At 41.6% G+C, this 26,963-nt stretch overlaps 1 protein-coding gene across 1 annotated transcript in view; it reads left to right on the top strand.

The window, feature by feature from the left end:
- Positions 1–442: 442 nt before the first annotated feature.
- BFAR (bifunctional apoptosis regulator) overlaps positions 443–26,963 on the top strand; it is a 28,540-nt gene continuing 2,019 nt past the window's right edge. Inside the window, exons 1-7 of the mRNA XM_018562294.1 lie at positions 443–507; positions 12,376–12,707; positions 15,617–15,821; positions 18,063–18,232; positions 18,631–18,775; positions 23,101–23,271; positions 26,157–26,359. Of these exons, the coding sequence (XP_018417796.1) occupies positions 12,454–12,707; positions 15,617–15,821; positions 18,063–18,232; positions 18,631–18,775; positions 23,101–23,271; positions 26,157–26,359 (1,148 nt within the window). The 5' untranslated portion in view covers positions 443–507; positions 12,376–12,453. The remainder of the gene's footprint in view (positions 508–12,375; positions 12,708–15,616; positions 15,822–18,062; positions 18,233–18,630; positions 18,776–23,100; positions 23,272–26,156; positions 26,360–26,963) is intronic.

Below are 26,963 nucleotides of genomic sequence, written 5' to 3'. Positions count from 1 at the left end.
TTCTGGACCCACACATGCGCAATTGCCTGTGAAATTTCTAGACCCGCACATGTGCAATTGCCTGTGAAATTTCTAGATGCCCCCGGAAGTCCAGAATTCTAACAAGTCCGGAAAACTACCAGAACACCGGGATAATGTAACTCCAGCACACATAGGCAGGAGTTACATCATCACTAGCTACTCAACAGGCAAATAAGAGAAGATGTAGGACACATTTAAAAAAACATTTATCTGCAGCTGCAGGTCTCATACATTAACTGTCGCTCTGCTGCTGTAATATTCAGACCCTCATTAGCTGGTCACATGAAGCAGCGCCCTGAGTACACTGACATAAACGGACTATCAACACATGGGGGCAGCACAGCCGCCGGTGTGAGATGACAGCGGGAGAGGCGCATGCGCAGATTTCCACCAATCGCAGTGCTGGCCGGGCGGAAAAGGAAAGCGATGCGGGGACTCTAGGAAATATGGCGTTGCCCTCGGAATGTCTGATAGAAGCACAACAAGGTAAGCGGTTTCCGTGAACTGAGAAACTTCTGTCATTAAATAGCTGTTCATCCTATGTTTCTGCATGAACGCTATCAGAATCCTGTTTCTTATTCTTTGTTAGCGACAGGTGGCTGAAGTGAATGCTGGTGTCTGTTCTCCTCAGTTCCAGCTAATCGGCGTTAGATCTCTGATATGTAGAGATGGCTCCCTGAAGTGCTGTCCCTCGGCTCTTGTTTTCGTGTATGTTCTAGCCATAAGCACCTGCTGCAGCACATATGGCACCAGCTCCCTGCCATGTGATCTGTGTGGCCCCAGCTCCCTGCCCTGTGATCTCTGCTGGCCCCCAGCTCGCACTGCCCTGTGATCTCTGCTGGCCCCCAGCTCGCACTGCCCTGTGATCTCTGCTGGCCCCCAGCTCGCACTGCCCTTTACGTGTTCTGGGTCAGCAACATTGACAGCAAAGCATCAAATCAGCCAGGAAACTAGCATTCTCAAAGGAAGAGTTCAGCAGTGGTAGCCTAATTTATCACCTGTATTGACAGACTTTGGTCTAGGGTCAAAAGCATCATCTTGAGGGACTTCATACCAGCAAGCTACACTGAACACATTGTCACGAGTGCCACTAGTCTTGCTGTTCTGGCTGCACCTGCCTATTACAACCTAATAGACTTCTATGTGTCCCGAGGCTGGAGAAGAAGTGAGAAGGTCCTATAGAAGTCTATGGGGCTGTAATGCGCAGGGTGTAAACAAACTTTGGAGGCTATGGCTGCTGGATTGAGGCAAGTGTGCACCTGTGGAGAGAAAGGTGGGTTCAGTTAAAGAAAGAATAAGTGCACTTTGTCCTAAAGTGACACTAAACTCAGGGGTTGAATCTTAAAAAGGCATTCAAGTACCTTAACAATACTGGACCCTATTTGTGCTTCACTTGGCTGTAGATTTTATCAAATCATCTTTGAATTCATGCTGACACTGTCTTTCCTTCTGGAGGGTGGCTACCTTTCTTTCCCATGGTCCCTGTGTGTGTTGAAAAGTAGCTCACCGCTCCCCTGAATAGACTACAATCTCGCGTTTAGTTTGCTAATTTGTATTGACATTGTAGTCCATCATGGGAGTGAGCTTGCAGCGAAAGGAAAACACACAGGAACCAATAGGAACAAAAGTAGCCACCCTCCAGAAGGACAGTGTCGGCACCAATTCAGAGATTATTTGGGGATCTACAGCTGAGTGATACACAAATAAGGTAAATATTTGTTTATAGTTAAAGTACTTGAATGTATTTTTAAGATTTAACTTCTGAGTTTAGCCCTTGTTCACACCAAGTGCGTTCCAGGATCAGAGCAGTTACAAACCGGATCCAAACTGCGTCCAATGTATTCCAATGGTATTTTGGGCTCTAGTTCACACCGCAGCGTTCAGTTCCAGAGCATGTAAAAAAAACTGCAGCAAGCCCTATTTCACCTGCTAGAACGCATGCGAACGCACTGAAAGCCCATTTTAAACGTAAATTTTTTTTATTTTTTAACCAAAAACGTCCCGGAACTCAGCAAAAACGCGGCACAACCCACTGCAGTGCGTGTGCAGAAACTCATGCAGATCTGGTCTGCATTTTGGTGCGAACAAGCCCTTAGTGTCACTTTTTAAAAGTGCACTTAACCTAACCTTAAAAATAGACTCTGTGCGTTGAAGTAATGCATAAAATGAACTCTGGTGCATTACATCCTTAATCGCACTTCTGGCCAGCACAAAGATGTAGCCCATCTGTGTGTTGCAGTGGGCTGTATTGAAAACAAAAAGGATGCAGATCAGTTAAAACTTGCACCATAGTGCTGTTGGCAGCCCATTTAAAATGAATGAGCTGCCTGACCGCAATGCAGCACAAATGTCCGAATCGGTTCATTTGAAGTTGTAAAAAGTGATTGTAATTGTGTGCAGATTTGGCTCCTGGTTACCCTGTGCTGTCCTTTTGGCTTCTACTCTTAAAAATATAACTACAGACCTATTTTATAAAGATCACAAAAATGGCTTCTCAATAAACTGTCTTTTTCAACAGTTGTTGAAAAAAAATTGAGGAAAGCCCATGTGACCTTTTAAGAAATGTACCTGTGCTGAGTTCAGCACTTCTGCCATAATGTTTCAGGAGCAGTGCCAGGTTCATAGTTTACATATGTCCATAACCCATCGCACTCATAACCGGAATCCAAACCCAATAGGTGGGTGCAGAAGTGGAAGCAGATGTGCCACCAGTGAATCCATAAAAAAAGTAGAAACCACTGGCACTCCATAATAATTCCTTGCATCCAATATTCTTTATTGAGAGGTGGTCTCGCTGTGTATGGCAACCTTTCGGAACCCCAGCAAAGTGCCAACCAACCAACCAAACAAAGTGTGTAATATATACATATGGAAAAGTGTAACGAACCAATCAGAATCGTCCTAACTGCCTTTCTGATATCATTATGACGTCATGTTCCCTCCAGAAATAACTGGATATGGGAGTCTGATTTTTTAAAAACTTAATTAAGGGACCGTAATATACAGGGGTACGGGTACTCCTAGAATGAGATCCTAATAGGTTGGACTTGATGGACTAATGTCTTTATTCAACCTCAAATACTATGTAACTATGTAACTTGGGGGGGAAAAATATTGCAAGCAGAGTGGCTCTTAATTGCAGAGGAGGCATGCTATGTCTCTTCTGCAGGAAAAACTCACCTGCCTGTTGGTAATCTACTTTAGAATGTACATTGAGCTGCGCATGTAGAGCTCAGTGTACATTCTCAGTGCACCAAGGTGCTGTAATGAATGAACTCCCTTTCACATATGATTAGTTTTACTTTAAGGATGCACTTTGCTTATGCATGAATTTTTTTTTTCTTTTTTTTTTAATTTAACACTACATATGCATGTTTTAGGTTTGAGCAGGTGGGTTAGATGTAGTAGTTTGGCACGATATATTCTAAAGCCAAACTCCAGGAAAAAAATAGTAATTTACACACTGCACTAAATGTGCAAATTAACATTAAAAGGTTTCTAAACCCTCCGGTGTTTTTTAAAAGCGGTTTAAGCTTACCCCTGTGTTCGCCGCGCACTCCTGTCCGAAAATGCTCGGGCGGCCGCAAAGCATCTTGGGGCGGGCGCATGCGCAGTTCGGACTTTCGGCCGGGAGACGAGGAGAGACACAAGGTAAGTATATGGACGCGTGCACTGCATGCAGAAACCGTGGAACTGGAAGTACCAGCAAGCAGAGAGGAGTCAGCGCTGTATCTGACACTCGCCGCAGCGCTGAAGAGAGAGGCTGAAAACTACAGGAAAGAAGATCGGATTAATAGACATCATTTAAGGTAAGTGTTTTAATTAACATTGGGGGGAGGAAAAAAACACTTTGCCTTTTAATGTCACTTTAAAAAGCTGCATGTTATGTGTGGAGGACGGCTGCAAAGTATAAGAGTCTTACCTGGTAGTATGTCGGCTCTTACATATAACGCTTGGTTCCGGGTCTGCAGGGAGGGAGTGAGGGATGTGACCCAAACAGTGAAGTGCTCCAGTTGCATCCCAGCCTTTCCTCACTACTTACCCATTCACAAAATCATCTGTATTATTCTTAAAGAATACAAAGCGTTCTGTGATTGAAGAAAGAGAGGAGGGGCGGGGATTTGACATCTCTCCACAGAACGCCTTGTATTCTTTGCATGCTGTGTGTTTGTTTTGGTATGAGATGAGTGAGTTAAGTTAGTCTCAGTATGCAGAAGTTAGACACGGGCAGCGGCATTGTGGAGGCGGTAAATAAAGTTGTTTCACTGCCTCTAAACAATACATGTAGTACCAGCGTCCCCTACCCTCCCACTCATGTGTCTTATGGTCAGGTGCGTCTTATGGAGCAAAAAATACGGTATGTATAATTTGTATAAATAATAAAAATATATTTTAAAAGTTCACATCTGAACGTCATGTCGCTTGTAGCAAAATGTCCGTCACTTGAAGGAAGTATATGAGCTTCTTTTTGGCAGATACTGCGCTTCTTGGCCCCATATATTAATTTGCTGTGTTTTTGCATATTTTTATGCACGTAAAATGTGCGTTTGTCCATTCACATCAACGTGCCACAATCTGCTAATCAAAATGCGCATCTTTATGTATGCGCATTTACATGCCTAAAAAAAATAATGGAAAAAAGCGCACAAAATCATGCAAAAAAAAGTGCACAACAAAACGTGCTGAAAAAGCGCATATTTCATGTCGCTCAGTTGTGAATACAGTCTTAGAGTTCTGCAGTAATCTACAAGGAAATAGGCCCAAATAAAAAATTTACGTTGAGGTTAAGCTAATAAAACTGTGCAGAAAAATAACTGATCTATACACACACCTATGCAAGCACTTATGCTTTGAGCCTGGCCACACTGGCACCCAACACTCTCATATGCATGCATTTTCTTAACCCTGTGTAAGCTCTAGGTCATGACTTTGTTCTTACGTAGAGCTTCATCACTTTGCACCTGTTAGCTGAATAACGCTGCAGTGAGCAACTGTTGCTAAAATACAGTGTCAGAAATGTGGGAAATAAAAGGTTCCAACTTGTTTTTTCTAAATCAGGAGTAGTGAATTCAAATTAACGGAGGTCAACTCAGTAAAATGTTTATCAAGCAGAGGCCCGAATCGTGGTCCGTACAGAACGGTCACTGAGTCAGTGTCTGTATTGTCACTTAGGCTGCATTCACACCAGCAGCTGCGCTACAATGCACAGTGTTGATGTGCAGATCCTGGTGCATCGTACTGTGTCCATTAGACTCCTGATGTCTCCCTTGCCCTCCAACAGGATTGTGTTTGATAGTCTGTTCACCCACCACTTCAGCCAGATTTTGACATCTCTGAAGCAGGAAGCGCTGAGAGCACAGCGCTCCCTGCTTCATTCGACACAGAACAGATTGGGTAACGGACGTCTCTCGGTCTGCTCCCGCTCTCAATGCTGGCACTGTTTGCCATGATCCCGATCCCCCAGAGGATCAGGGGGACCAGAAAACAATGGCAGGGGTTGGACCGGACAAGTACAAGTGATTTGGGTGGCTGTAAAATACTGGATGAACTAGTTCCTGAACTTTACAACAATATGTATACCTCCTTTTCAGGACCTTTTTTGAAGCGTGTATTAACTGTCACCGAATGACTAGTCTTATAATGACCTTTTCATTAGTACGCAAATCATGAATTGTTCTTAAGCAAACACATCTTTTCCTGTGCCTAGTTATCATGCTCCATGACCAATAACTGTGTGCAGGTTGTGGAAGAAGAAGCATTCCATTAGCTTTGTATAAAGTTCATATTGCTATATCTGTGTTCCCAGGTTTCTGAGCTTACAGGAATTGGGAGGGAACGTTGAATGATTGGTGCAGACAGTTAATGAAGTGTGCTTCTAATTTCTTTGGCTACTTTGGGACAAATTTACTAATGAAAAGGTTTACTTTACAAGTGTATCTAAGCCCAAAAATCTAACATATTGCAGCTTACCAGTCCTTAAAGCCCAACTCTGGGCAAAATAACCCCCCTTCCCCCCTGACTGAGCACTGGCAAAAGAAATGTGATGTTCGGATCCCTAGCCTCTTCCTCCGCTCTTCTGTTTACATCTGGCGGGGTCCTTGATTAGGTGCCAACATTACTGCCTGTGTGACATAGACACTTCCTATTGATGGTGGCAACACGCCCAGTGGTGGAGTCCTCTCACAGGCAGAAAAACTATACCGGGGGTGAGGGAACCGGTTCCTAAGAGATAATAAGCTGGGAAATGTTCCAATATCCCAGGACAAGGAATAAGCCTTGCAACTGTGATTTTAAACAGTTTCACCGCTGGATAGGTGAGGAAGATATGCTTGCAACAACACTGAGAAGAAGGGTAGGTCATGGGCCATTAAGATTGGATTGTTGCCTGGAATTGGGCTTTAAATGAAGTGCCTGCATTACTTTTCTATTTTGTTTAGGCTTTTCCCCTTTTTATTTTCACCTGGTCATCTTGCAAATATCACACATCCTGTCCCTGGGTGGCTGTGCTCACTCCTCCATTGTATCCATGAAGGAACCCATGATAGCCACCAAGGCTGGTCTTTAAAATGTTCTGCCTTTGTTCATCTCGGTTACATAGGGGTGATTGGATTAGTAGTTTACACCAGAAAGAAGGTTGTTTGCACTTTCTTTTAAGCTTCCAGGAAGTGACGAGGACACTATTTCTGACAAGATCAACAGGTATTTTCTGAACTTGCTGAAAATGTTCTTAGCCTGAAAAATAAACACCAAAGCAGCAAACGCAACTAAGAACTGGTGTGCTTCTATCTCTTAAAATTGTTTTTGTTTTTAGCCACGTTTTAAGTAAAACATTTGTAATCAAGCTGCCACCCTATGTATCAAATCACAAATATATAGCTGTTGGTATTTTAGCCCTATTGTCTCTTTCATGACTTCTGTTATCCTATGATTACAATGATGGTGAATAGACCATTGACACTATTCCATGTGGAAAGGTGATAGTTGTACTTCCCTCTGTTGCCTTGCCCGTACAATCTTTGCATACATTTTGTCTGTTTGTTGTGCACACATTGAAAGCCGTTCAAAAGGCCGTGGGGAGAAATAACTTCTTTGCCGCTACTAATAACGTGTTCCGAACATCTCATGTGACCTAATTGCGTTACTGGTATGAGCACTAAGAGAGAGACCCAATATGGGAGATGCCACGTGAAAAAGTTTTCGAGTTTTTCCAACACATTTAATGTAATTGCAGCAGAGCAGATGTCATGATTCAGCAGGCAAAGGCACAGTTATCCAACGACATACAAATATTGCTGATTTAACTCATTGAGCAAGCAGTGTATGTTTGTGTCTTACTGAACAATTATTTAGACCAGAACTCCAGGTGTAAATTATTTTGCATGCTTACAATTGATCCAGCTTAGGCCAATGTAAGTATGCAAATGCCATACCTGATCAGCTGTTGTCAACCTGTTAAACCATGGGTAGCCAAACTCCGGCCCTCCAGCTGTGGTGGAACTACAAATCCCATGAGGCATTGCAAGATTTTCACAGCCACAGACATGACTTGCGGAGAGAGATGCATCATGGGATTTGTAGTTTCACCACAGCTGGACGGCCGGAGTTTTGCTACCCCTGTGTTAAACACTGTAGCAGCTTGAACTACTACAGTACTGGCTGTGATCTTCTGGGTCCTACATGGCACTGTGCTGAGCGACTTCGCCACAGCTTTGGAAACACGGGGGTCACTCACTCAGCACAGCAGCCATTCAGGGAACTCCTACTATTTTTTGTCAATGAATACAAGGCATTCTCTGATTGGACAAGGGGCAGTGACATCACAGTACAGGACCCAGAAAAATTGCAGCCATCACTGTAGTACCACCAGCTACTACAGTGCTTTACAGGATCCCCACGGGACTATTGTAACTCCCTCCTCATTGGCCTTCCACTACACAGGATATCCCCCCTTCAGTCTATCATGAATGCAGCTGCTAGACTCATCCACCTAACCAACCGCTCAGTGCCTGCAACCCCCCTCTGCCAATCCCTACACTGGCTTCCACTCGCCCAGAGGATAAAATTCAAAATATTAACAGTCACTTATAAAGCTATCCACAACTTGTCTCAAAGTATCAACCTAACCGTCGCCTCCGCTCATCCATTGACCTCCTGCTTTCCAGCTCCCTTGTCCACTCCTCCCATACTCGCCTCCAGGACTTCTCTAGAGTCTCTCCCATCCTCTGGAACTCTTTACCCCAACCTCTCCGTCTATCTCCCACCTTGACTGCCTTTAGGCGTTCCCTAAAGACTCATCTCTTCAGGGAAGCCTATCCCACCTCAACCTAACCACTGAACCTTCACATTCTCAAATAATTCATTCCCACAGCTACCTCCTCATGATTATTTCCCCCTCCTCTTTCAGATTGTAAGCCCTCAGGGGCAGGGCCCTCCTTACCATCTTGTCTTGATTTGTACTGTAACTGTAATGTCTTCCTTATATTGTAAAGCGCTGCGCAAACTGTTGGCACTATATAAAAACTATGTAATAACAATAAGGTATTTAATATGCATAATTACATTGGGCCAAACTGGACCATTGTAAATTTGAAAAAAAATGAATGCCTGGAGTTCAGCTTTCAGTTTCAGCTTTCAGTATAGGTTTGCTTTAAATACTGTAATAATAGATTAATTAACACCGTTTAAAGTAATAAACTCAGGAGTAAAATCCTAAAAATGCATTCAAGTACAATGGCTTGCAAAAATATTCAACAACCCCCACCCCCCCTCTCCACTGGCATTTTCCTATTTTGTTGCATTACAACCTGGAATTAAACAGATTTTTTATTTGCATTACATGTAATGGACATACATACAATATTCCAAAATGGTGACATTAAACAATGAAAATAACTTGTTTAAAAAAAAATTATTAAAATAAAAAACAGAAAAGTGGTGTGTGCATATGTATTCGCCCCCTTTGCTATGAAGCCCCTGCATAAGATCTGTTGCAACCAAAACTTCAGAAGTCACATAAATAGTTTAAAAAAATGCTACCTGTGTCAAAAGTCCTAGTATATACCGTGTACACCCATTCTGAAAGGCCCCAGAGTCTACAGCACCAAGAAAACCAAGGAGCTTTCCAAACAGGTCAGGGGCAAAGTTGGGGAGAAGTACAGATCCGGGTTGGGCTATATAAAAAAAAAAAAAAATCCGAAACTTTGAACATCCCACAGAGCACCATTAAATCCATTATTAAAGAATATGGCACCACAACAAACATTCTAAGAGAGGGCCGCCCACCAAAACTCACAGACCAGGCAAGGGGGGCATTCATCACAAAGGCAAAAAAGAGACCGAAGATACCCTGAGGGAGCTGCAAAGCTCCACAGCGGAGAGTGGAGTGTCCGTCCATTGGACCACTTTAAGCTATACACTCCACAGAGCTGGCCTTCCTGGAAGAGTGGCTAGAAAAAAGCCATTGCTTACAGAAAAAACAATACGCAAACATGTTTGCTGTTCACCAAAAGGCATGTGGGAGACTCCCCAAACATATGGGAGAAGGTACTCTGGTCAAAATTTAGCTTTTTGGCTTTCAAGGAAAATGTTATGTCTGACACAACCCCGAGAACACCATCCCCACAGTGAAGCATGGTGGTAGCAGACTTTTTTCATAGGCAGGGACTGGCAAACTGGTCAGAATTGATGGATGGCGCTAAATACGGGGAAATTCTTGAGGGAAACCTTTTTCAGTCTGTCAGAGATTGGAGACTGGGACGGAGGTTCACCTTCCAGCAGGACAAGGGCCATTGTAATACACTGCGTTCCAGATCTGGTACGAAAAATGGCGTGAAACTGGCTTAACCTTCTTGGCAGTATTCCCGAGTGTGGCTTGGGGTTAATTTTCAGTACCACAGCGCTTCACTTACCTTCTCCCTACGAGCCGCGCTGTACGTTACGACCGCCAGGGGGGTTAAATATACTGCTAAAGCTACACTCAAGTGATTTAAGGGGAAACATTTAAATGTCTTGGAATGGCCTAGTCAAAGCCCAAACCTCAATCAAATTGAGAATCGGTGGCATGACAACCCCTTCATGACCGAGGCCCTTTTTTATTTTTTTAACAATAAAAAAATGAAAGTAACTGATAAAAAAAAAAAACTAAAAATGCAAAAAAAGTAAAGTCCCTTGCCCCCCACGTGTATTAACATACAACGCAAACACGCGTTGGATGCGCCTACGTGCAAAAACTAAAATTGCGCCACACATGTTGCATATCGTTGAGAGCGTCGGAGTGAGGCCAATAATTCTTGGCCCATCAATCACTGGTAACACTAAACTGATGAGAAGTAAAAGCGTTTAAAAGCGCCGCCTATGGGAAATTATGGTTATTGTAGTTTTTTGCGGTTTCACGGACACATGCAATTTTAAGGCTTGACATGTTTGGTATCTATTTACCCAGCGTGACCCCGTCTTTTATATTTTACCCAAAAATTTGTATTCTATTTGTTTCTGTGCACTAAATTCATTTTAGTGTATTTTATCCTAAAAAATTTTGTTTGATAAACATTTGCGCAAATACCGTGCAACATAAAAAATTTCAGCTAGCATCTTTTTATTCTACAGGGCCTCTGCTTTCAGAAAATGTATTATTGTTTTTGGGTCCAAAGCTGTTTTCTAGCCATAAATTCAGATTTTATTGTGTGCGCAAAAATGTAAGAAATTTCTCCGGACAGCAAGTGATTAACTATTACAAAAATATAGCTTTTTTTTTTTTTTTTGTGCATCATTGTAGATCCTCAAATCCCTGAATTGGTGCTGACACTGTCCTTCCTTCTGGAGGGGGGCTACTTTTGTTCCCCATGGTCCCTGTGTGTATTGTAAAGTAGCCACTGCTCCAAGCTCGCTCCTCTGAGGGACTACAATCTAAATACATATGAGTAAACTAAATGTGAGATTGTAGTTCACCACGGGTGCAAGCTTGGATCAGTGGCTACTTTACAAAACACACAGGGGCCATGCTGAGTGATACACATAGTACAATATTGTTCATAGTTAAGATACGTGAATGCATTTTTAAGAATTAACTCCTGAGTTTAGTGTCACTATAATGTGCTACAAAATATCTACCATAAGGCTGGGTTCACACCTGGGCGTTTTTCAGCGCTGATCGAAGCGCTGAAAAACGCTCAGCAAGTGAAATCCCATGAATTCCTATGGGCATGGTTCTCACCTGGGAGTATTTCAGCCTGTTGAAACACGTGCACAGGAGCTTCTTTGGGGCGTATTTCACCGCGTATCCATTGTTAACCCCGAGCCACACTCGGGAATAACAAAGCAGTAACCCCGAGCCACACTCGGGAATACAGCGTAGTTCTTACCTTGACCGCGATCCCCGCTGTGTCATCTGGCTGCTGCCGTGTTCCAGGTGCTATCCCTTGCGAGCGTCCGCGCCGCAGGGGGCGGAACCGGCCGGAAGTTTGCAAGTTTAAAAAAGATAAAGGGGGGGAAAAAATCATACCGCCAGGGAGGTATAAAAACGAGCGTCGAACGCGCGTTTCACTGAATGAAAAAAAGTGCCTATAGTACGTCCATGTGTGAACCCAGCCTAAGGATTATACTTTTTCTTCTGGCAGAATATTTTTTATTGAGGAAGCAAATGTAACAGTCAAAGAAACAGTTACAGTGGTCAATAACAGTTGTTCAGAGATGGGTAAAGTGAGTAGTAGTTTGTAACGTGTACATATACAAAATCTGTTGCAGCAATCGGGACAGCATCCGATATACAGAAGTATTTCTTAGAGCAGGAAAAAGAGGAAGGTATAAAGCATATGTTTTTAAAAAAAATTTTTTTATACATAATAGTACTCCTGCACGTGAGACTGTGTTTAGGCATCATCTGTTCTAGCCCCATAGGAGACTTTAAGGAGTCATTAATTATATAATTTATATCCATATCTGCCCATTCTTGTCTCTGGTCACTGAGTCACATTGAGGGCATCTTCAGGTTCTCAGGCCTAGGAACAGGAAGAACTGCTTAGTGATGACTTACAACTCTGCACAGTGCTTCAGAATGCATAGTCGGTGTGCCAGATCATTTACAAATGACTTGTGCATTGTTGGAAATATGAGGGTGCCTGAGTCTAGTTATATTCTTATTTTTGTTTGTGACATACCTTGACCACTAGAAACTGGTTACTAAAAACTCTGATTGTTATGGCAAGAAATCCCATTGATGGACTGACCAACATGAGCACTTTGTGTCATTTTACTTATGAAGCATCAGTTGACACTTTTTTGTTGTTTAGCAGCAATGACTTTGATTATATTTTTTCCTACATGCACAGTTTCACTTAGATAACTACTCTTATGCAGGGTTGATGGTGCCTGGTGGAGAATCTCCTTGAAGATCTGGATAATATCATTGTCTCAAAGACTTTATATGCAGTAGCCATGGAAGAAGATGTAAAGTTGGAAAGTGCCAACGCTGAACCCAAGCCAGGAGCTAAATTAGACCGGAATATCTCGGTCAGCGAGTTTTCCTGCAATTGTTGTTATGATATATTGGTGAATCCTACTACTTTGAACTGTGGACACAGTTTTTGTAGGCACTGTTTGGCCCTGTGGTGGGTTTCATCAAAGAAGACTGAATGTCCTGAGTGTCGCAACAAATGGGAAGGATTTCCTAAAGTGAACATACTGTTGAGGTAAGGCATGCAGTATGCTGAATTTGAATTTCACTCTGTAACAGTATTGCATTTATTACATGATAAATCATGTTTGCAGTGTTTTACATTCTATTTGATCTCTGCAGCTTGCAACATTTCTAACGTCTTGTTTTAAAGACAGCATATCAAAGAAATCCCAAAACTTTCCAAAAAGCACCAGCATGCTGGGGTTTTATACATAAAAACACCACCCAACTTCCCTAATTTGGAACTATGTCCCTCTTTCCTCCTCAGCTTCCACTCTTGTTTGTCGTAGATATACAGATATCTTCAGGACATGCAGTTCCAGGGCGGATAGTTTTTTTTTCTTTTTTTTTTTTTGTTTTTCTTCTACATTTTAGCCCTGCTTCGGGCAAGCAGCAGGGCTAAATGTACAGGGGGAGCCGTTTGTACAAGTGATCTCGAGCGCCTGTATAGCTGCCAGCCCACCAGCCAGCTGTTGCCTCCCTCCCCACAGTGGTTTTTGGGGTCCCTGCTCTTCAAACTAGTTCAGGATAGAGTGAGGGGAGTCGAGCGGAGAACATTCGCTCTGCTCATTTGTGAACACCGAGACGAGAAGGCTGGAAGTCTGAGCTGTCAAAGGAGATCTTGCTAGAACTACTGTATTGGAGGTGACAGGTTCCATAAAGATAAGTGGTCATCTATGAATGCTATCACACAGGAGCTAAGTGAAAAATAAAAAAAGTGTAAAAAAGTGTTAAAAACTAAATAAAGATTAAAAAAATATAAAGTGATTAAACTAAAAAGTAATGAAATAAAAATAACATAAATAATAATTAAAACATTAAATATAAATAAAGTAAAAGACAATAAGATAAATACACATTTTTAAAAGTAAATAAAAGTTAAAAAAAATTAAAACCAGCCCCACTGTCCCCCTCCCCCATCTGCATGCGAATAAACGCATGATACGCTGAGTGCTGCCCCATTCCACTGTGTGCCATATTGTGCTACAAGTAATTTGAGGAAAATTACATTTACCTGCTCAAATCTGGCGCCCCCCCACGCGCTATACTTGCCTTTCAGCAAACAGTCCTTTGCCTCTGCCGGTATCTGTGCCCCATACTGCCGTCCAGTGCTGCCCTGTGCCATGTAATCTGTATTTCGCTTGCAAATTAGCACTGTTAAATACAGTTATGGTTAAGATTATTTTTTTGTATCATGACAAGTATGTTGATTGTCATGAGGGACAAGTAAATTGGGTCCCTACTTTAGTCCTTGCACAAGTTGTTTTTTTTTTTTTTTAAGTAAACAGATAAAATCCCAAAGCAACTGTGCGGATACCACAAATTTCATAACTATGATAATAGTCTCATCAACGTGCTTAACCCTTTACACGGATGAATATGTATCTCCTTAGTGCATGAATAATATAATCGGAGTGAAGACAAAAATTCAAATGAGAGAACTAAGTGCAACAAAGTTCATACATGTAAGCTCCTTGAGGGCAGGGACTGATGTGAATGTGCAACTATGTAAAGTGCTGCGTAAATTGTCTGCGCTATATAAATACCAATAAATAAATGTGATGACCGCAGATATAGTGATATCCACGTGTGTGTGTGTGTGTGTGTGTGTGTGTGTGTGTGTGTGTGTGTGTGTGTGTGTGTCCTTTTCCAAGATATAAAAAAAAGTAATCTGAAATCTCCTTCAATCCTCCATCATGTACACCCCGTGAACACAAACACACAGAGGGGTGCTCACCTGGTGCTATGGACCCGCTTGGTAGGTCTCACTGCGCAGTTCCCTTCTTAAAAGGGGAGGGAAGCCCTTAGGTCCAATACCACTGCAGATCCTCTCGAACCAGCATAAGAGTCAAAAACCTCCAGTATCAGTGATAATCAACGATACCAGCCCCGATTGTCCCCCCGAATCTGGGGGGGGCACTTGACCTGCTGGGCGGGGTCGGTGCACTCGCTCCCCCCACCTCTTTCTCTCCATGTATCGGTATGTATTGACCGATAGAATTGCCAGAGAGGGGAAGACGCGACCACCGGCAGCCTCCGATCACATTATCATATTTGTGAAATTTGTTGTATCCACACAGTTGTTTGAGATTTTTATCTGTTTACTTATTATGTATACACCTGAGAATTTTTTTTCTCTCCCGTTCATTGAAGGACACAGGCAACAGATCGTAGATCCTGAATGGTAGGGTAATATCGCCACCTGCAGGAGAGTTAGCCGTGCTCTTGCACTAGTTATGTGGTCTCTGTCATCATTAATACAAAACTACTGATAGGCCGGCAGTGTAAGCAACAAGTGGTAATACCTAAAGGGCAACTCCATGTTATGCTACCAACGAAAGCTTTGATTATCAAACTATATAGGTATAGTTCTGTATTCCTTTCCGAAGTATCTGCAAGATTAAGTTCCTTGATTTGTGGCATTGGTGATGCAGGTTATAAAGATACAGGGCTAAGCTGCCAACCTTGTGGGTCAGTAGTGCTACTTTCTGTACTTTCAGTAGTGCTGGCTGATCAGTGCTGAGAGTACTTCATTCACACCAACAAAACAGCTCTCTGATTTCAAGTGTTGCCTTATGTAAAGTTATTCCATAAAGGAAATCTTAAACCAAAGTTCACCTAACTTCAATTTATCATTCCCAATTCGCATAGAAATTTCCTAGCTTAAAACAAATTATCAATAAAGAGTAAGATACTTACTGCAGATCTCAGACTTCCAACCTTTGACCTAGGTGATGGTGACATCACTCAGACTTCCTGCAGACTTGGGGTACAGGGGCTATTAAATAGGTACATTTTAGTGCAAGATCCGCTTTGATAGAAATACCTTAATTTGGTAACACTTTTGAGTATTGTATGTTTCTTGTAATATTTTCATCACTTTTTTTTTTTCCCCCCTCACTTTGTGCTATTTATTTTCAGGGATGTGATAGAAAAACTGTTTCCTGATGCCATCAAAGAGAAATATGAAGACCTTGAGCAGAACAGTGAAATTACTCGAGCCTTGCAGTCCTTTAATAAGTATGGGGATGAACAGAACCAAACGTCTTCCAGATCAGGACGAGCACACTTGAACAGAGGAGGAGGATTTTTTACAGGGGTGTTGACTGCTTTAACAGGGGTGGCAGTAAGTGATCTTAGTCAAATAAATAATGTAAATGTTTCAGAAAGACAATGGGGGCGATTTATATACCATTCACACAGCAGACAGCTTTGTCAATCAGATTTGCAGCACATTATGGCCACTAGGTGGAGCTTAGGAGCATAGGAATTTCCTACGCTCCTCGGCTTCATCTAGTAACCATAAAGCTCTGCCAGTCTTGGTAACATCTCTTCGCTATGCAAACAGTTTATAAATAACCCGGTAGGTCTTGAGATATTTAAAAAAACAAATTCACCTTTTAAGTATTCTTTAAAATGGAAATAAATGTTCATCACCATGTTTTCTAATATATTTCCTTTAGAAGTAAAAATGTGATGTTTGAATTAAAGTGGATCTTAAGGGAACTTAAAATCCACACAAAGGCCAATAGAGCTGAATGCTTATTCTGTAACTCTTGCACCTCATTACCTGCATAACAAACATGCCACTAAATGGGGTAAAAGTTGTGATCTGACCTGCAGGTTACACTGTTGATTGTCACACCTCTTGTATTAAAGTACCGCAGCGCTGAATACTGAAAAATGGCCTGGATGGGAAGGGGGTTTAACACCGCGGATGTCAACTGGTTAATGCGCTATTTGTCTTAAGTGTTCCTCTAATTGTTAAAACAATGACTGCCAGATTTGTAACCTTTGCTTTCACATTACACGTGGAGCAGCATAAGCCATCATGCTATGACATACTACAATGATGTAATTTGCCCAATTATATCATCCTACAACTTGACCTGATTTAATTGGAAGAGTGGTAGTTAAGAAAATATTTACATAAATATATTTTAATTTTTTTTCAAATACTTCTAAAAGTTCAAAAGCATTTTGTCATTTTGAGTCTGCGTATTGCCAGTATGTTTAACATTGGCCTTTAAGCGTATGTATGGGCATTTTTTTTTTTTGTCCTAGTTGTGATCATAGTTGTTTGATGTGTCCCACAGGGGAGATTTCACTTACTGTCCTGTATACAGAGAGTTGAATTCCTGTCTTAAACATTTGTCACCAGAACATTTGTGCCCATTGGATAGTTTCCCCTTGGTCTGGTGGCAACTGTGCATTTTGGATTTCCCCTCACCTTTAGTCTATCACATTGATCACCAGAACTAAATAGAAAGGAGTCTCTTCTCATTGGTTACACAAACCACGATTACAACTTGACATAGGGTCCAATTCTTTCCCGCTATATTTAAAATTAAAAAAGGGAAACCTGCCATGAATTTCATGCAGCATGTATAGCTTGCCTTCAACCCCTGCTGTTGTATTCAGCCACCAAAGTAAAGTGAAATAACGGGCACTTTCAGGTATGGATGAGCATGTGGCTTACTTACCCTCTTTTCATGGTACAGCATTGATAACTTGTGATTGGGCTAGTTCTCTCACTATTTACGCTTCAGTGCTGCAATGTTCCCTCTGCTTACTGCACCTGCACATTACAGCCCCATAGACTTCAATAAGACCGTCTCTGAGCAGGCAGAGGGAGACTTGCAGCATAAGACACCAATGAGCAGCGGCCCTCTGATCTGTAGAGGGCGAGGGTGGGATTGTTTAGGTAAGGGGAGAGGTGCAAAAAGAAAAAGTGCACTTTATCTCTTTGGTGCATTTATTCTTGAAATTCCCTGTTTGCCCATGTTAGAAACAAAGTGCCAAAAACAACCTTCTTTACACAAACATTGGCTGCAAAGGCTTGCATTGTATGATGTCGTATCATTACAGACAACTAAGACTTTGCAGCATGTCTACATTAGCTACAGTGTATTTCAGGTCAGTGGCTCAAGATATCAAAACTATTTAATCAGTGTGACAGCCAAGCAAAAGGCAACTTCCTAATTTTCACATGTCGGCAATAACTGAATTCTTTAACACGAGTCAGCGATTGACTTTATATTATTCTTTTTGGTGGCACGTGCATTCATCATGAAGATCCATAACCCCCCTTGGGGTGAGCTTTGTTGATGTTATGTCCCTGGGAGTATCACTAGGATGTCACCAAATTAGAAACCCATTTTAGGTCTGCTACCGCCAAAGAAAAACCGTATTGTTCTTTGTCATTCTTTTCTATCTTTTATTTTGTCTTTGTTTTTAATATGACTTCTATGCATCAATAACATTTATATAAAACATGATTCATGCAAGTGTTTCTAACTGCTGGAATTCTGTGCATTTAGGATGAGATGCACTTATTTATCGCATATTGTTACATTTTGCTTCTCAGGTTGTCTTACTAGTGTATCACTGGAGCAGTCGGGAGTCTGAATATGACCTCCTGGTCCACAAGCCAGTTTCTAAATGGACGCCTGAGGAGGTAGTGCTTTGGCTTGAGCAGTTGGGCCCATGGGCCTCACATTACAAAGATCGCTTTTTGTCAGGAACGGTAAATGGAAGGTAAGAAAACCTCTGTTTATTTAAAATGTTATCTTCACTGTTTAATTTCGGGCACCTTTTGACTTCCTAATCACTTGTACAACTAGTGATGATGTTTCACAATATGTTTTGTCTGTTTTATGTTTTTTTTTTTTTTTTTAAATGGTATTACTCTGTCTGCAAAACAAAATCTGTCAGTAATTTATTATGACATTTGCCTTTGGAAACCTGTTGTAAAACCAGCTTATTGGCTTCTGTTGATCAAATATCAATGAACGGAGAGAAAAGGATTTTACGGTGAGTACAAAAATCCTATTTTTTGCTTCATGCTATGTGACATTTCTCTTGCATAAAGCATTCTTTAAAACATTGCTGATTTGATGTCACTCTATGTTCCCTCTATCATGGTGTTCTTACAGGCTCCTGCTCACGCTTGCAGAAGAAGAGTTCACAAAAGAGCCATACAGCATAGAGAGCAACAGTCATAGAAAAGCTATTATCATGGAGCTGGAAAGAGTGAAAACCCTGGGAGTAAAACCGCCTCAGAATTTGTGGGAATATAAGGTAATTATATATCATTTATTTGCATTGATTTTTCTTTAAATACTTTTTCTTAATTGTTCATTAAGGGACACAAGGTCAGAAGGATTCTGAGACGTATGATTTATAATGCTGCATACAGGAGAATTTGACACGGACAAAAAAAAGCTGTTAGTCAACCAGGACATAACCCAGTCCAGTCCTGCTTCAGTTTTTTTTCTAGTATCCTTAGGAGAATGGACATAATCTTTCCTTTTCTTAGTTTGTTGACTACAAAGCCTTGAAAGCTCATTTGGCAGTTTTGGAGGCTGTACCCGAACCCCACCATGATGAAGACTCAGAGTTGGCCTGTAATGTCACCCTCGGCACTGGGTCCTGCTTGTGGCACTCTCCAGACACCTAGTATACTGTGTTAGTTAGCCACAGGGAGCTTTATAGGTCCAGGGCTGTGATGCACCCACTGGTGGCATCCAGTCCCAGAAGACACCCCAGAAGTATGCCCAACTGTGGGGCAAAGACTGTCTGAATTGAGCAGCAGGCCCGTGCGTTTATACTTTCCTGTATAAACTACTGTGCAGTAAATTTCAGAGGCTTTGTCAAACCTCCTAAAATGTCCACAAGTCCTTCACACTTCTCTGGCTCATCTCCTATCTTAAGGAGTCATTACCCATGTACTCTTCTCCTAGAAAAGGAATGATTTCAAGGTTTCTACTCAAACGTGTTTACAGGTAGCATTTGACCCACTCTGGATCTAAAGACACTCAGTCTTAATACGACTGCAAAAATTCTACATTGACTCCACTAGGTAATGCATTGCTTCACTCTGCCTTGAAGACTTTCTGGCCTTCGTGGACATAAAGGATCCTTACTTGCATGTTCCCTTTTTTCCAGCGTATCAACGACACCTGTATTCTGTTGTGGACACACAATCAGTTTGTTGCCCTTCCCTTTGGCCTGTCGATTGCACCTTGAGCATCTACCAAGGTGCTAGCCCCTGTGCTTGCTCTCCTGCTTTCTCAGGGCATTCTCAGCACGGGATATCTAGATGACCCGTTACTGGTGGTACAGTCAGCTCAGTCCCCATTGGCCAATGTCCAACAGACTGTTAACTCTTCAAAGGTTTGGTTGGATCCCGAAACTTCATAAGACCTAGATACTTACTTGGATTATCTAGGTCTTCTCTTAGATATTACTCAGTCCAGAGTTTTCCCTTTGCAAGACAAACTGCTGAATCTATGCTCCCATGTGCAGACGGTGCAATCCAATTTTCCGCTTTTGCATAAGACTTCTGGGTTTGATTGTAGCCTCCTTCAAAGCAGTCCCATATGCACAATTCCACTCCAGAATGTTCCATCTCAACATACTGGCTGCGTGAGACGTAAAGCCACATTCTTTGGACATTTACATGTGCCTGACACCCAAGACCAAGTTATCCCTTGCCTGGAGGCTCACAAATCTAGTCCTTGAATCATGGAAATCCTTCCCTTCATTGGTCTGGGAGATTCTCATGACGGATGCCAGCATGACAAACTGAGGAGTCCTGGTCAGACTATCGGTGCAGGAGACTTGGTCACCGCAGGAAGCTTGTCTAAAGATCAGCATCCTGGAGCTACAATTGATTCAGTTGTCCATTTATCAGAAATCCTGCAGTTTAAAAAGAAGCCAACCTGATTCTATCTTTGGCGGGTCTTTCCATTTTAACTCTTGTTACCCAGGCATGGGAAATTGGCTGTCGGACATCCTCTGTTGTCAAGGTTTGGACTGTGGGAAATAGTCCCTTCACCTCTGTCGCAAGTGGGGAACTCCAGACGTAGACCTCCTGAGTCCTACAGCAACAAGCGGAGCAGGTTTGTCTGCACATCCAGGGCGCTCTAGCAGTGAATGCTCTGGTGACTTTGTTGGATCAGTTTACCCTGATCTATGCCTTTTCCTTTTCTGAAAATTCTTTGCTGCTCTGCAAGATCAAGGTGGAAGGCATTCTGGTGATTCATATGGCATCGAATTGGCCAGCAAGTACTACGTGGTACACATTCTGACCTTTCTTCAATCTGATATGGATCAACATTTGGCCTCTTTCAAAGGCAGCTAGCATCTTATTCTTTGAAAAGGGCTTTTATTCAGTTTGCTAACCTAACTGTCCTGCTTTAGTACATCCCTAGGAGATTTCTCTCCACTATTTGGATGTGGTACAGGCTGTTTGAGTTTACCTCGCAACCACGTCTTCTTCTTTATGAATGATTCTTGCTTCGTCCTTATGGAGGGTTCGGTCACAGGGCTGTTTTTCATACTTTATTTAATAGACTCTTTCACAGGCCAGAGACCTAGAAATTCAAAATTCTTCCATCTTTAGTTTTTTTGTATTGGTTTATATGCATATAAGGCATTGCTGTGTAAATTCATAATGAACAAGCAGATACATTGGCACATAATACATCCATCAGACATCAAATAAACCGTATCACCTGAAGAAATTCAAAATTACCTTCACAGGATCTTCAATCCTCTCTCAGGGCCTGTTCACATGAGTTTCAGGTCCTGATCAGGTGCGGATCAGCAGACGCGGTGCTATGCCGCGTTTTTGATGCTGGAGTGGGGCTGTCAGTATTAGCTGCAGTGCGTTTTTGACGCGTTTTGCATTTCATGACCGTACAAAATGTGACATGCAGTATTTTTCTGTCGTAACCTGAACGGACTGCGCACGTGAGAACTGTAGCCCATAAAACACATTGGGATGCATTTTTAGTGCAGGAGCATACGGATCAGGTCAGCACAGAAAACGGACGTCGTGTCAACAGGCCCTCAAAGGGTCCAGTTGTTATCTCTAAACTGCAATCAGCTGATTTATCAGCGTTGCATGACGGTCAAAGTACCGCAGCGCTGAACACTGAAAAATGGCCTGGACAGGAAGGGGGTTTAACACCAGCTGATGCCAGATTCAGAAATCAGTGTGAATGAAGACGTGCGACCGTTTCTACTGTACGGTCGCACGTCTTTTGTCTAAGGAGCATGCTAGAAAACCAGCCGAAAATCTTGCGATTTTCGGCTGGTTTGTGGCATGCTCGGGAGACAAATGCCAAACGGGCCAGTGTGTGCACGCGCACACTGCCCGTTCAGCATTGCGGTCATCGGAAGCCCGCCCCTCGATGATCGCAGGTACGATCTGCCTGTCCAAGATGGGTAGATCGTAAGTTTTTTTTTTATTACTTTACAACCATCGAGGTCTTACGATGGTTGTGAAGTGTATGGGCACCTTAAGCTGCAACTAGCCCCTCGTTTACCTGTTGCTGTTGTTTTTTTGTGGGGATGTCGGCATATGTTTGCTGTGTTGCCCTCCCCTCAGTTGGACTGAATGTGGACGTCCCATATATCTCAGAATCCGTCTGACTCTGTGTCCCTTAATTTAAAGAATATATTTAAGGGTTTTTGCCTTACTGTAAAATACTTTTTCTTGGAATTTGTTAAGGGATACTTTCTTTTTATTTGAAAAAAATACATTTTAGTGGGGTTTTTCCCCGGCACATCATTAATAGTAATGTATATTTACCCCATTATATAATCTTTAAACCTTCCATCCTTAGATTGTGATGAATAAAATCTAAGTACATTTTTAGTGTAGCTGTCTAACAATAATGAGTCCGGTTTCTGTAGATGAGAACTACTGCGATGGGCTGTCTGCAAAGGTTGGTGATTGCAGAATGCAGGCTGGCCTAAGTGTTTACAGTAAACACCAATGTCATTCAAAGCATTCTGTTTCATTTGTGGGAACTGGGGTTTGCTAGGGAGAAATGTATAATTTGTCATATGTCGGTTTTTAATTTCTGCATGCTTCTTTTCTTCATGGGTTGTATAGATCAGTTCAGGGGTAATTGCAGCAGAAATCACCTGTAGTAGTGATGTATTGCTTTCTGTTGTGCATTGACCTGTTGTGGAAGGAGGAAGAGAGGGATGGGGGTGGTGGGGACAGGGCAGGACAGATCTCAAAGTCGGCCACTGCAGATCAATGGAAAGTCAGATAACGGTAGAGCTGATGTTGCTGGGATTTCCCACATTGGTACAAAGTGCAAGTGTTGCGTTTACATTGTGCTGAACCCCATCTGGTACTTATAGCTTCAGTAAATAAGGTAAAGCTGTGTGCATTTTAGATGTCTGATCATTTGCAAGGGAATGAACAGGATTTATCTTGTTTACCAGCATTCACTTGCAAAGTGAACATTCACCTTGCTGAGCAAAACTTCAACTCATTCAGTAAACCGTACACAGTATGTGTACAGACTTATCTCAGAAGTTTTTGATTTATTGAAATCCCTTGTATTTGGAACATAATCCTTTTTGTATTATGCTCTTTTTAGGCCGTAAATCCTGGAAAATCCCTTTTTCTCTTATATGCACTCAAGAGCTCCCCGCGACTTAGCATGTTATACATGTACATGTTTGATTATACAGATACCTTTTTACCTTTCATCCATACCACATGTCCGCTTAAGGAGGAGACTGAAGAAGACATCATCACCAAGTTTATAGTAAGAGTCTATTCTGCATACTCTTTTTGGCAATACATATAATATGTGGTCTCCATTTGAACTTTTGTAAGTTTTCTTTTAAACAAGACCCCACCCCTCTGTTTATGCTGCTACATAGAGCAAAATATAGACAACATATAAGGCTTTTCCAAGTATTGTGGGATTTTACATTTCATTGTGCATTTTATTTTTCGCCAGCAGTTGGGGACTGACTGCATCTCTATGTAATAGATATTCCCTTTAATGTATTCATCCATTCCCACCAGAACACAGTTGTTCCTAGCCTCTGTAAAAACAAATGGCTGCTTCTTTTCGTGATGTCTTCCAAGAATCTAGGCTAATCTTTAAAAAAAGTTAATAATTTCTTTTATGGCTGTCGTAATGTCTCTGCTTGATCACGAATACTGTGTTGTGGAGTAAGGTCCATATAAATGCCATAAAGCAAAGAAAAGAATATCATTAATATAATTTTTTGTTCAAACATTTGCAATCCTATAGTTTCCTATTTTACTGCAGTAATTAGATTGTTAAAATATGATTAAAACCTTTAAAATTCAGTGTTGTTCCACATCTGGATGTTTTTTTCTAATATCTAACTTGCTACAACACCAGAGTACGCCATCTTTAGGAGTCTGTGATCCACTCCTTTTTAATTTTTTTTTATTTTTTGGTGGGGGGTTAATTGAGTATATGAGTAATACTACATTAAAAAAAGTGTTCACAGGGGGAAAATATTTGCAAAATTGCTGATAATGTTGTGTAAATGTGGAAGCATTGGAAATTAGGAAATGTGTTGTACACTGCTACCAAATAGTAGGGACAGTGAAGGATATATATTGTGTAATCTATCCACAGGTTTCTGTAGCATTAAGTGCATTGCGTGGCAACTCCAGACAGCGGGTAAGCTGTTGTTAGCCCTAATAATGTGGTGTCTTAGTGTCCAAGACATCTTTAATAACACTAACATTAACTAACTTGTTTGGATTTTCTACTGATCTTAATAAGACTGATAACTGTATTTAGTGGATAACTATCAGTTGCTGGCAGTAAGCATTAAGGGTATATACGTCTTCCGAAATAATACAGCTTTGGTTGTAGAATAACTTTTCACCCAGTGAAGCTCAATGGGTACTGAGCAAAGGTTGTACTAAATCAGAAAATGGTGAGCTGTATCAAGGAGGACGATAACCGAGTTGCAATTACCGTACTTGGGCACTGATTTTGAGCAGATGATTTCCAGCAAAATGAGAGCTATGACTGATGATCGACAATTAGCATTTTCCAGAACTTAGCAGGGAGGACGGAAACTGTAAAATATAGTAATAAAGCAAGAACTGTAACTGATTCTTTAAGTTAAACAAGTATATATTTTGTTTGCATAAGGTTTACTTGGAAACAGAAGAAAGTAGGAAATGTTTCATCTCCACCCCTGCAGATATTTTTTTTTCTTGCTAGTAGATGAGTGTACAAGTTACCATGACACTAAAATGTGCCCAGAAATCTAAGAGGTCCAGCACACTTCATATTGTTTTAAGACCCAATCATAAAAGGGTGCTATAGTGATAGCACTTCTAATGCCACTGCTGCGTAAGGAAGAGATACCCAGTGACCTCAAAATGTTGTTTCCTGTTGGGGACAATGAAGTGTTCTGTCTTCCCATCTCAACATGGCGTTCTGGTGATACCTTGGATTGGGACAAACATTTTGCCTGGCTAAAGCCATTTGCCTGAAAATGAAATGTGTAACTAATTACCTCCCCTGCTGCTAGTGCCGCCAAATACTAATTCATTGATAAGAATTCATCCCCTCAAAGTCTAGTAGGAAACTGACACTTCTGGGACTGTTGGTTTTCCTTGTTCAGGGGGGGATAAAAAAAGTTCAGGACTCCTGGAAGTTTCGGTTCTCAGTAGACTATTCAATGGTGCAGGCAGCAAGAGAGGTAAGTGTGTACACTCTTTCTGTTGCAGGCTAATCATGTTGGTCAGGTAAATTTTCATAACTGGGTTGTTTTAATAGATCACCAATAACTTCTATGTACATCTCTGCAAAAATGTAGCAAAGACAAACGCATCCGCTGTGTAGGAAAGCATTGTTTTTTTGTGTGCTTTGTTGCAAAAAATGGTGCATGTCTGTTTTTGGCTGAATTGTGGTGTATTGGCAGAGTGTGAATGAGCCCTTAAAATTGTGGCAATGTTTCCAATGTCTGTTGTCAATGAACACGTTGTATTAGTGGCAGAAATTGTTGCCAGGGAATCTATAGACCTCATCTTCTACATATACATATAAATCGGATCAGCATAATGTACAGTAAAAAAATTGGGGGGACTTTATCAAAACTGGAGCAGATAAAATCTGGAGCAGTTGCCCTGGGCAACCAATCAGCTTCTCTCTTCAGTTCAGTTATGATTTGAAAATGTAAGAGAGAAGCTGATTGGTTGCCATGCACAGCTGCTCTGGATTCTGTTGCAGTTTTGATACATTTCACTTTTGTTTTAATTTTCTAAAATGTTCAGTATATGTATGCTTGCAAATTGATTGTTGCAAGGAATGCCTGAATTGCTCACACCGCTCGCTCTCACTCTCATTCCTTTCACTCGCTCTCATTCCTTTCACACGTGCTCTCGCTCTTTCGTTCCTTTCGCGCTCTGTCATTCTTTCGGCGCGCTCTCTCTCATTCCTTCTGCACGCGTGCGCTCTCTCCCTCATTCCTTGGCTCTCCTTCATTCCTTGGCTCTCTCTCATTCCTTCCAAAGATGGTTTGGATCATATGTCAATATCAATAGTCACATAAGTTAGTTTTATGTATTTTGTTCTGTGAGAAGTGAACACTAAACATATATTAGTTTGCTATTGCATATTGACAACATTTGTGTTACTTTTCACAGGACCTCCAAGATCCAACATGGACTCAGTGGCGTGAATTTCTTGTTAAGTACTTATTTCTTCCATATCAACTCCTTGCCGAGTTTGCATGGGACTGGCTCGAAGTTCACTATTGGACCTCTCGGTTTATAATAGTCAATGCCATGTTGCTCTCAGTGCTGGAATTATTCTCATTCTGGAGGCTGTGGTCAACAAGCCAATTGAGGTATGCATTTACTGCTGTTCTATTGCTTTTATTAGATGTTTGAGCTTTGTGGCTTCACAAGTCATCTGGTTTGTGCAGACCATCACTGCATGAGGCTTAATTATATAGGAAGTGTAGCTTACAAAAAAATCAGTTTGGCCTTTTTCCTGACACACTGAAATAGGTCCCTTTTTTAATATGGCTTCTGGATCTGTCATACTGAACATGCTGGATGTGATCAGAAAGAAGGTGGAATGGCCATTAGACTGCATCCTACCAAATTTTAGAGCCAATTGTTCCCTGGACTTGTGGTACATTTTAGGTAGCAGTATGGTCCATTTTGATTACTTCTAGCATGGAGAATAGGGATGCACAGAAACCAGTGCTGATACTTGGCATTTTAATGAGAACTACCAGGGTTGCAGCTGCGACAGGGCCCTGGCGCTTCACCACTGTTCTGAAATTATTAGTCTGTATTGTTTTAGAAAAACTGTCACATGACAATAACAAAAATGTAAAACATTTATCAGTAATAGTATCTGTGAGTACTTGGACAAGTATTGGTGTGTGTGTGTGTGTGTGTGTGTGTGTGTGTGTGTGTGTGTATGTATGTTTTATATATATA

Source organism: Nanorana parkeri, unplaced genomic scaffold, assembly GCF_000935625.1.
Source record: "Nanorana parkeri isolate BGI_ZX_2015 unplaced genomic scaffold, ASM93562v1 scaffold570, whole genome shotgun sequence".
Lineage (NCBI taxonomy): Eukaryota > Metazoa > Chordata > Amphibia > Anura > Dicroglossidae > Nanorana > Nanorana parkeri.
The sequence above is the reverse complement of the archived record's forward strand: the minus strand, read 5'-3'. Positions and strand labels throughout refer to the sequence as shown.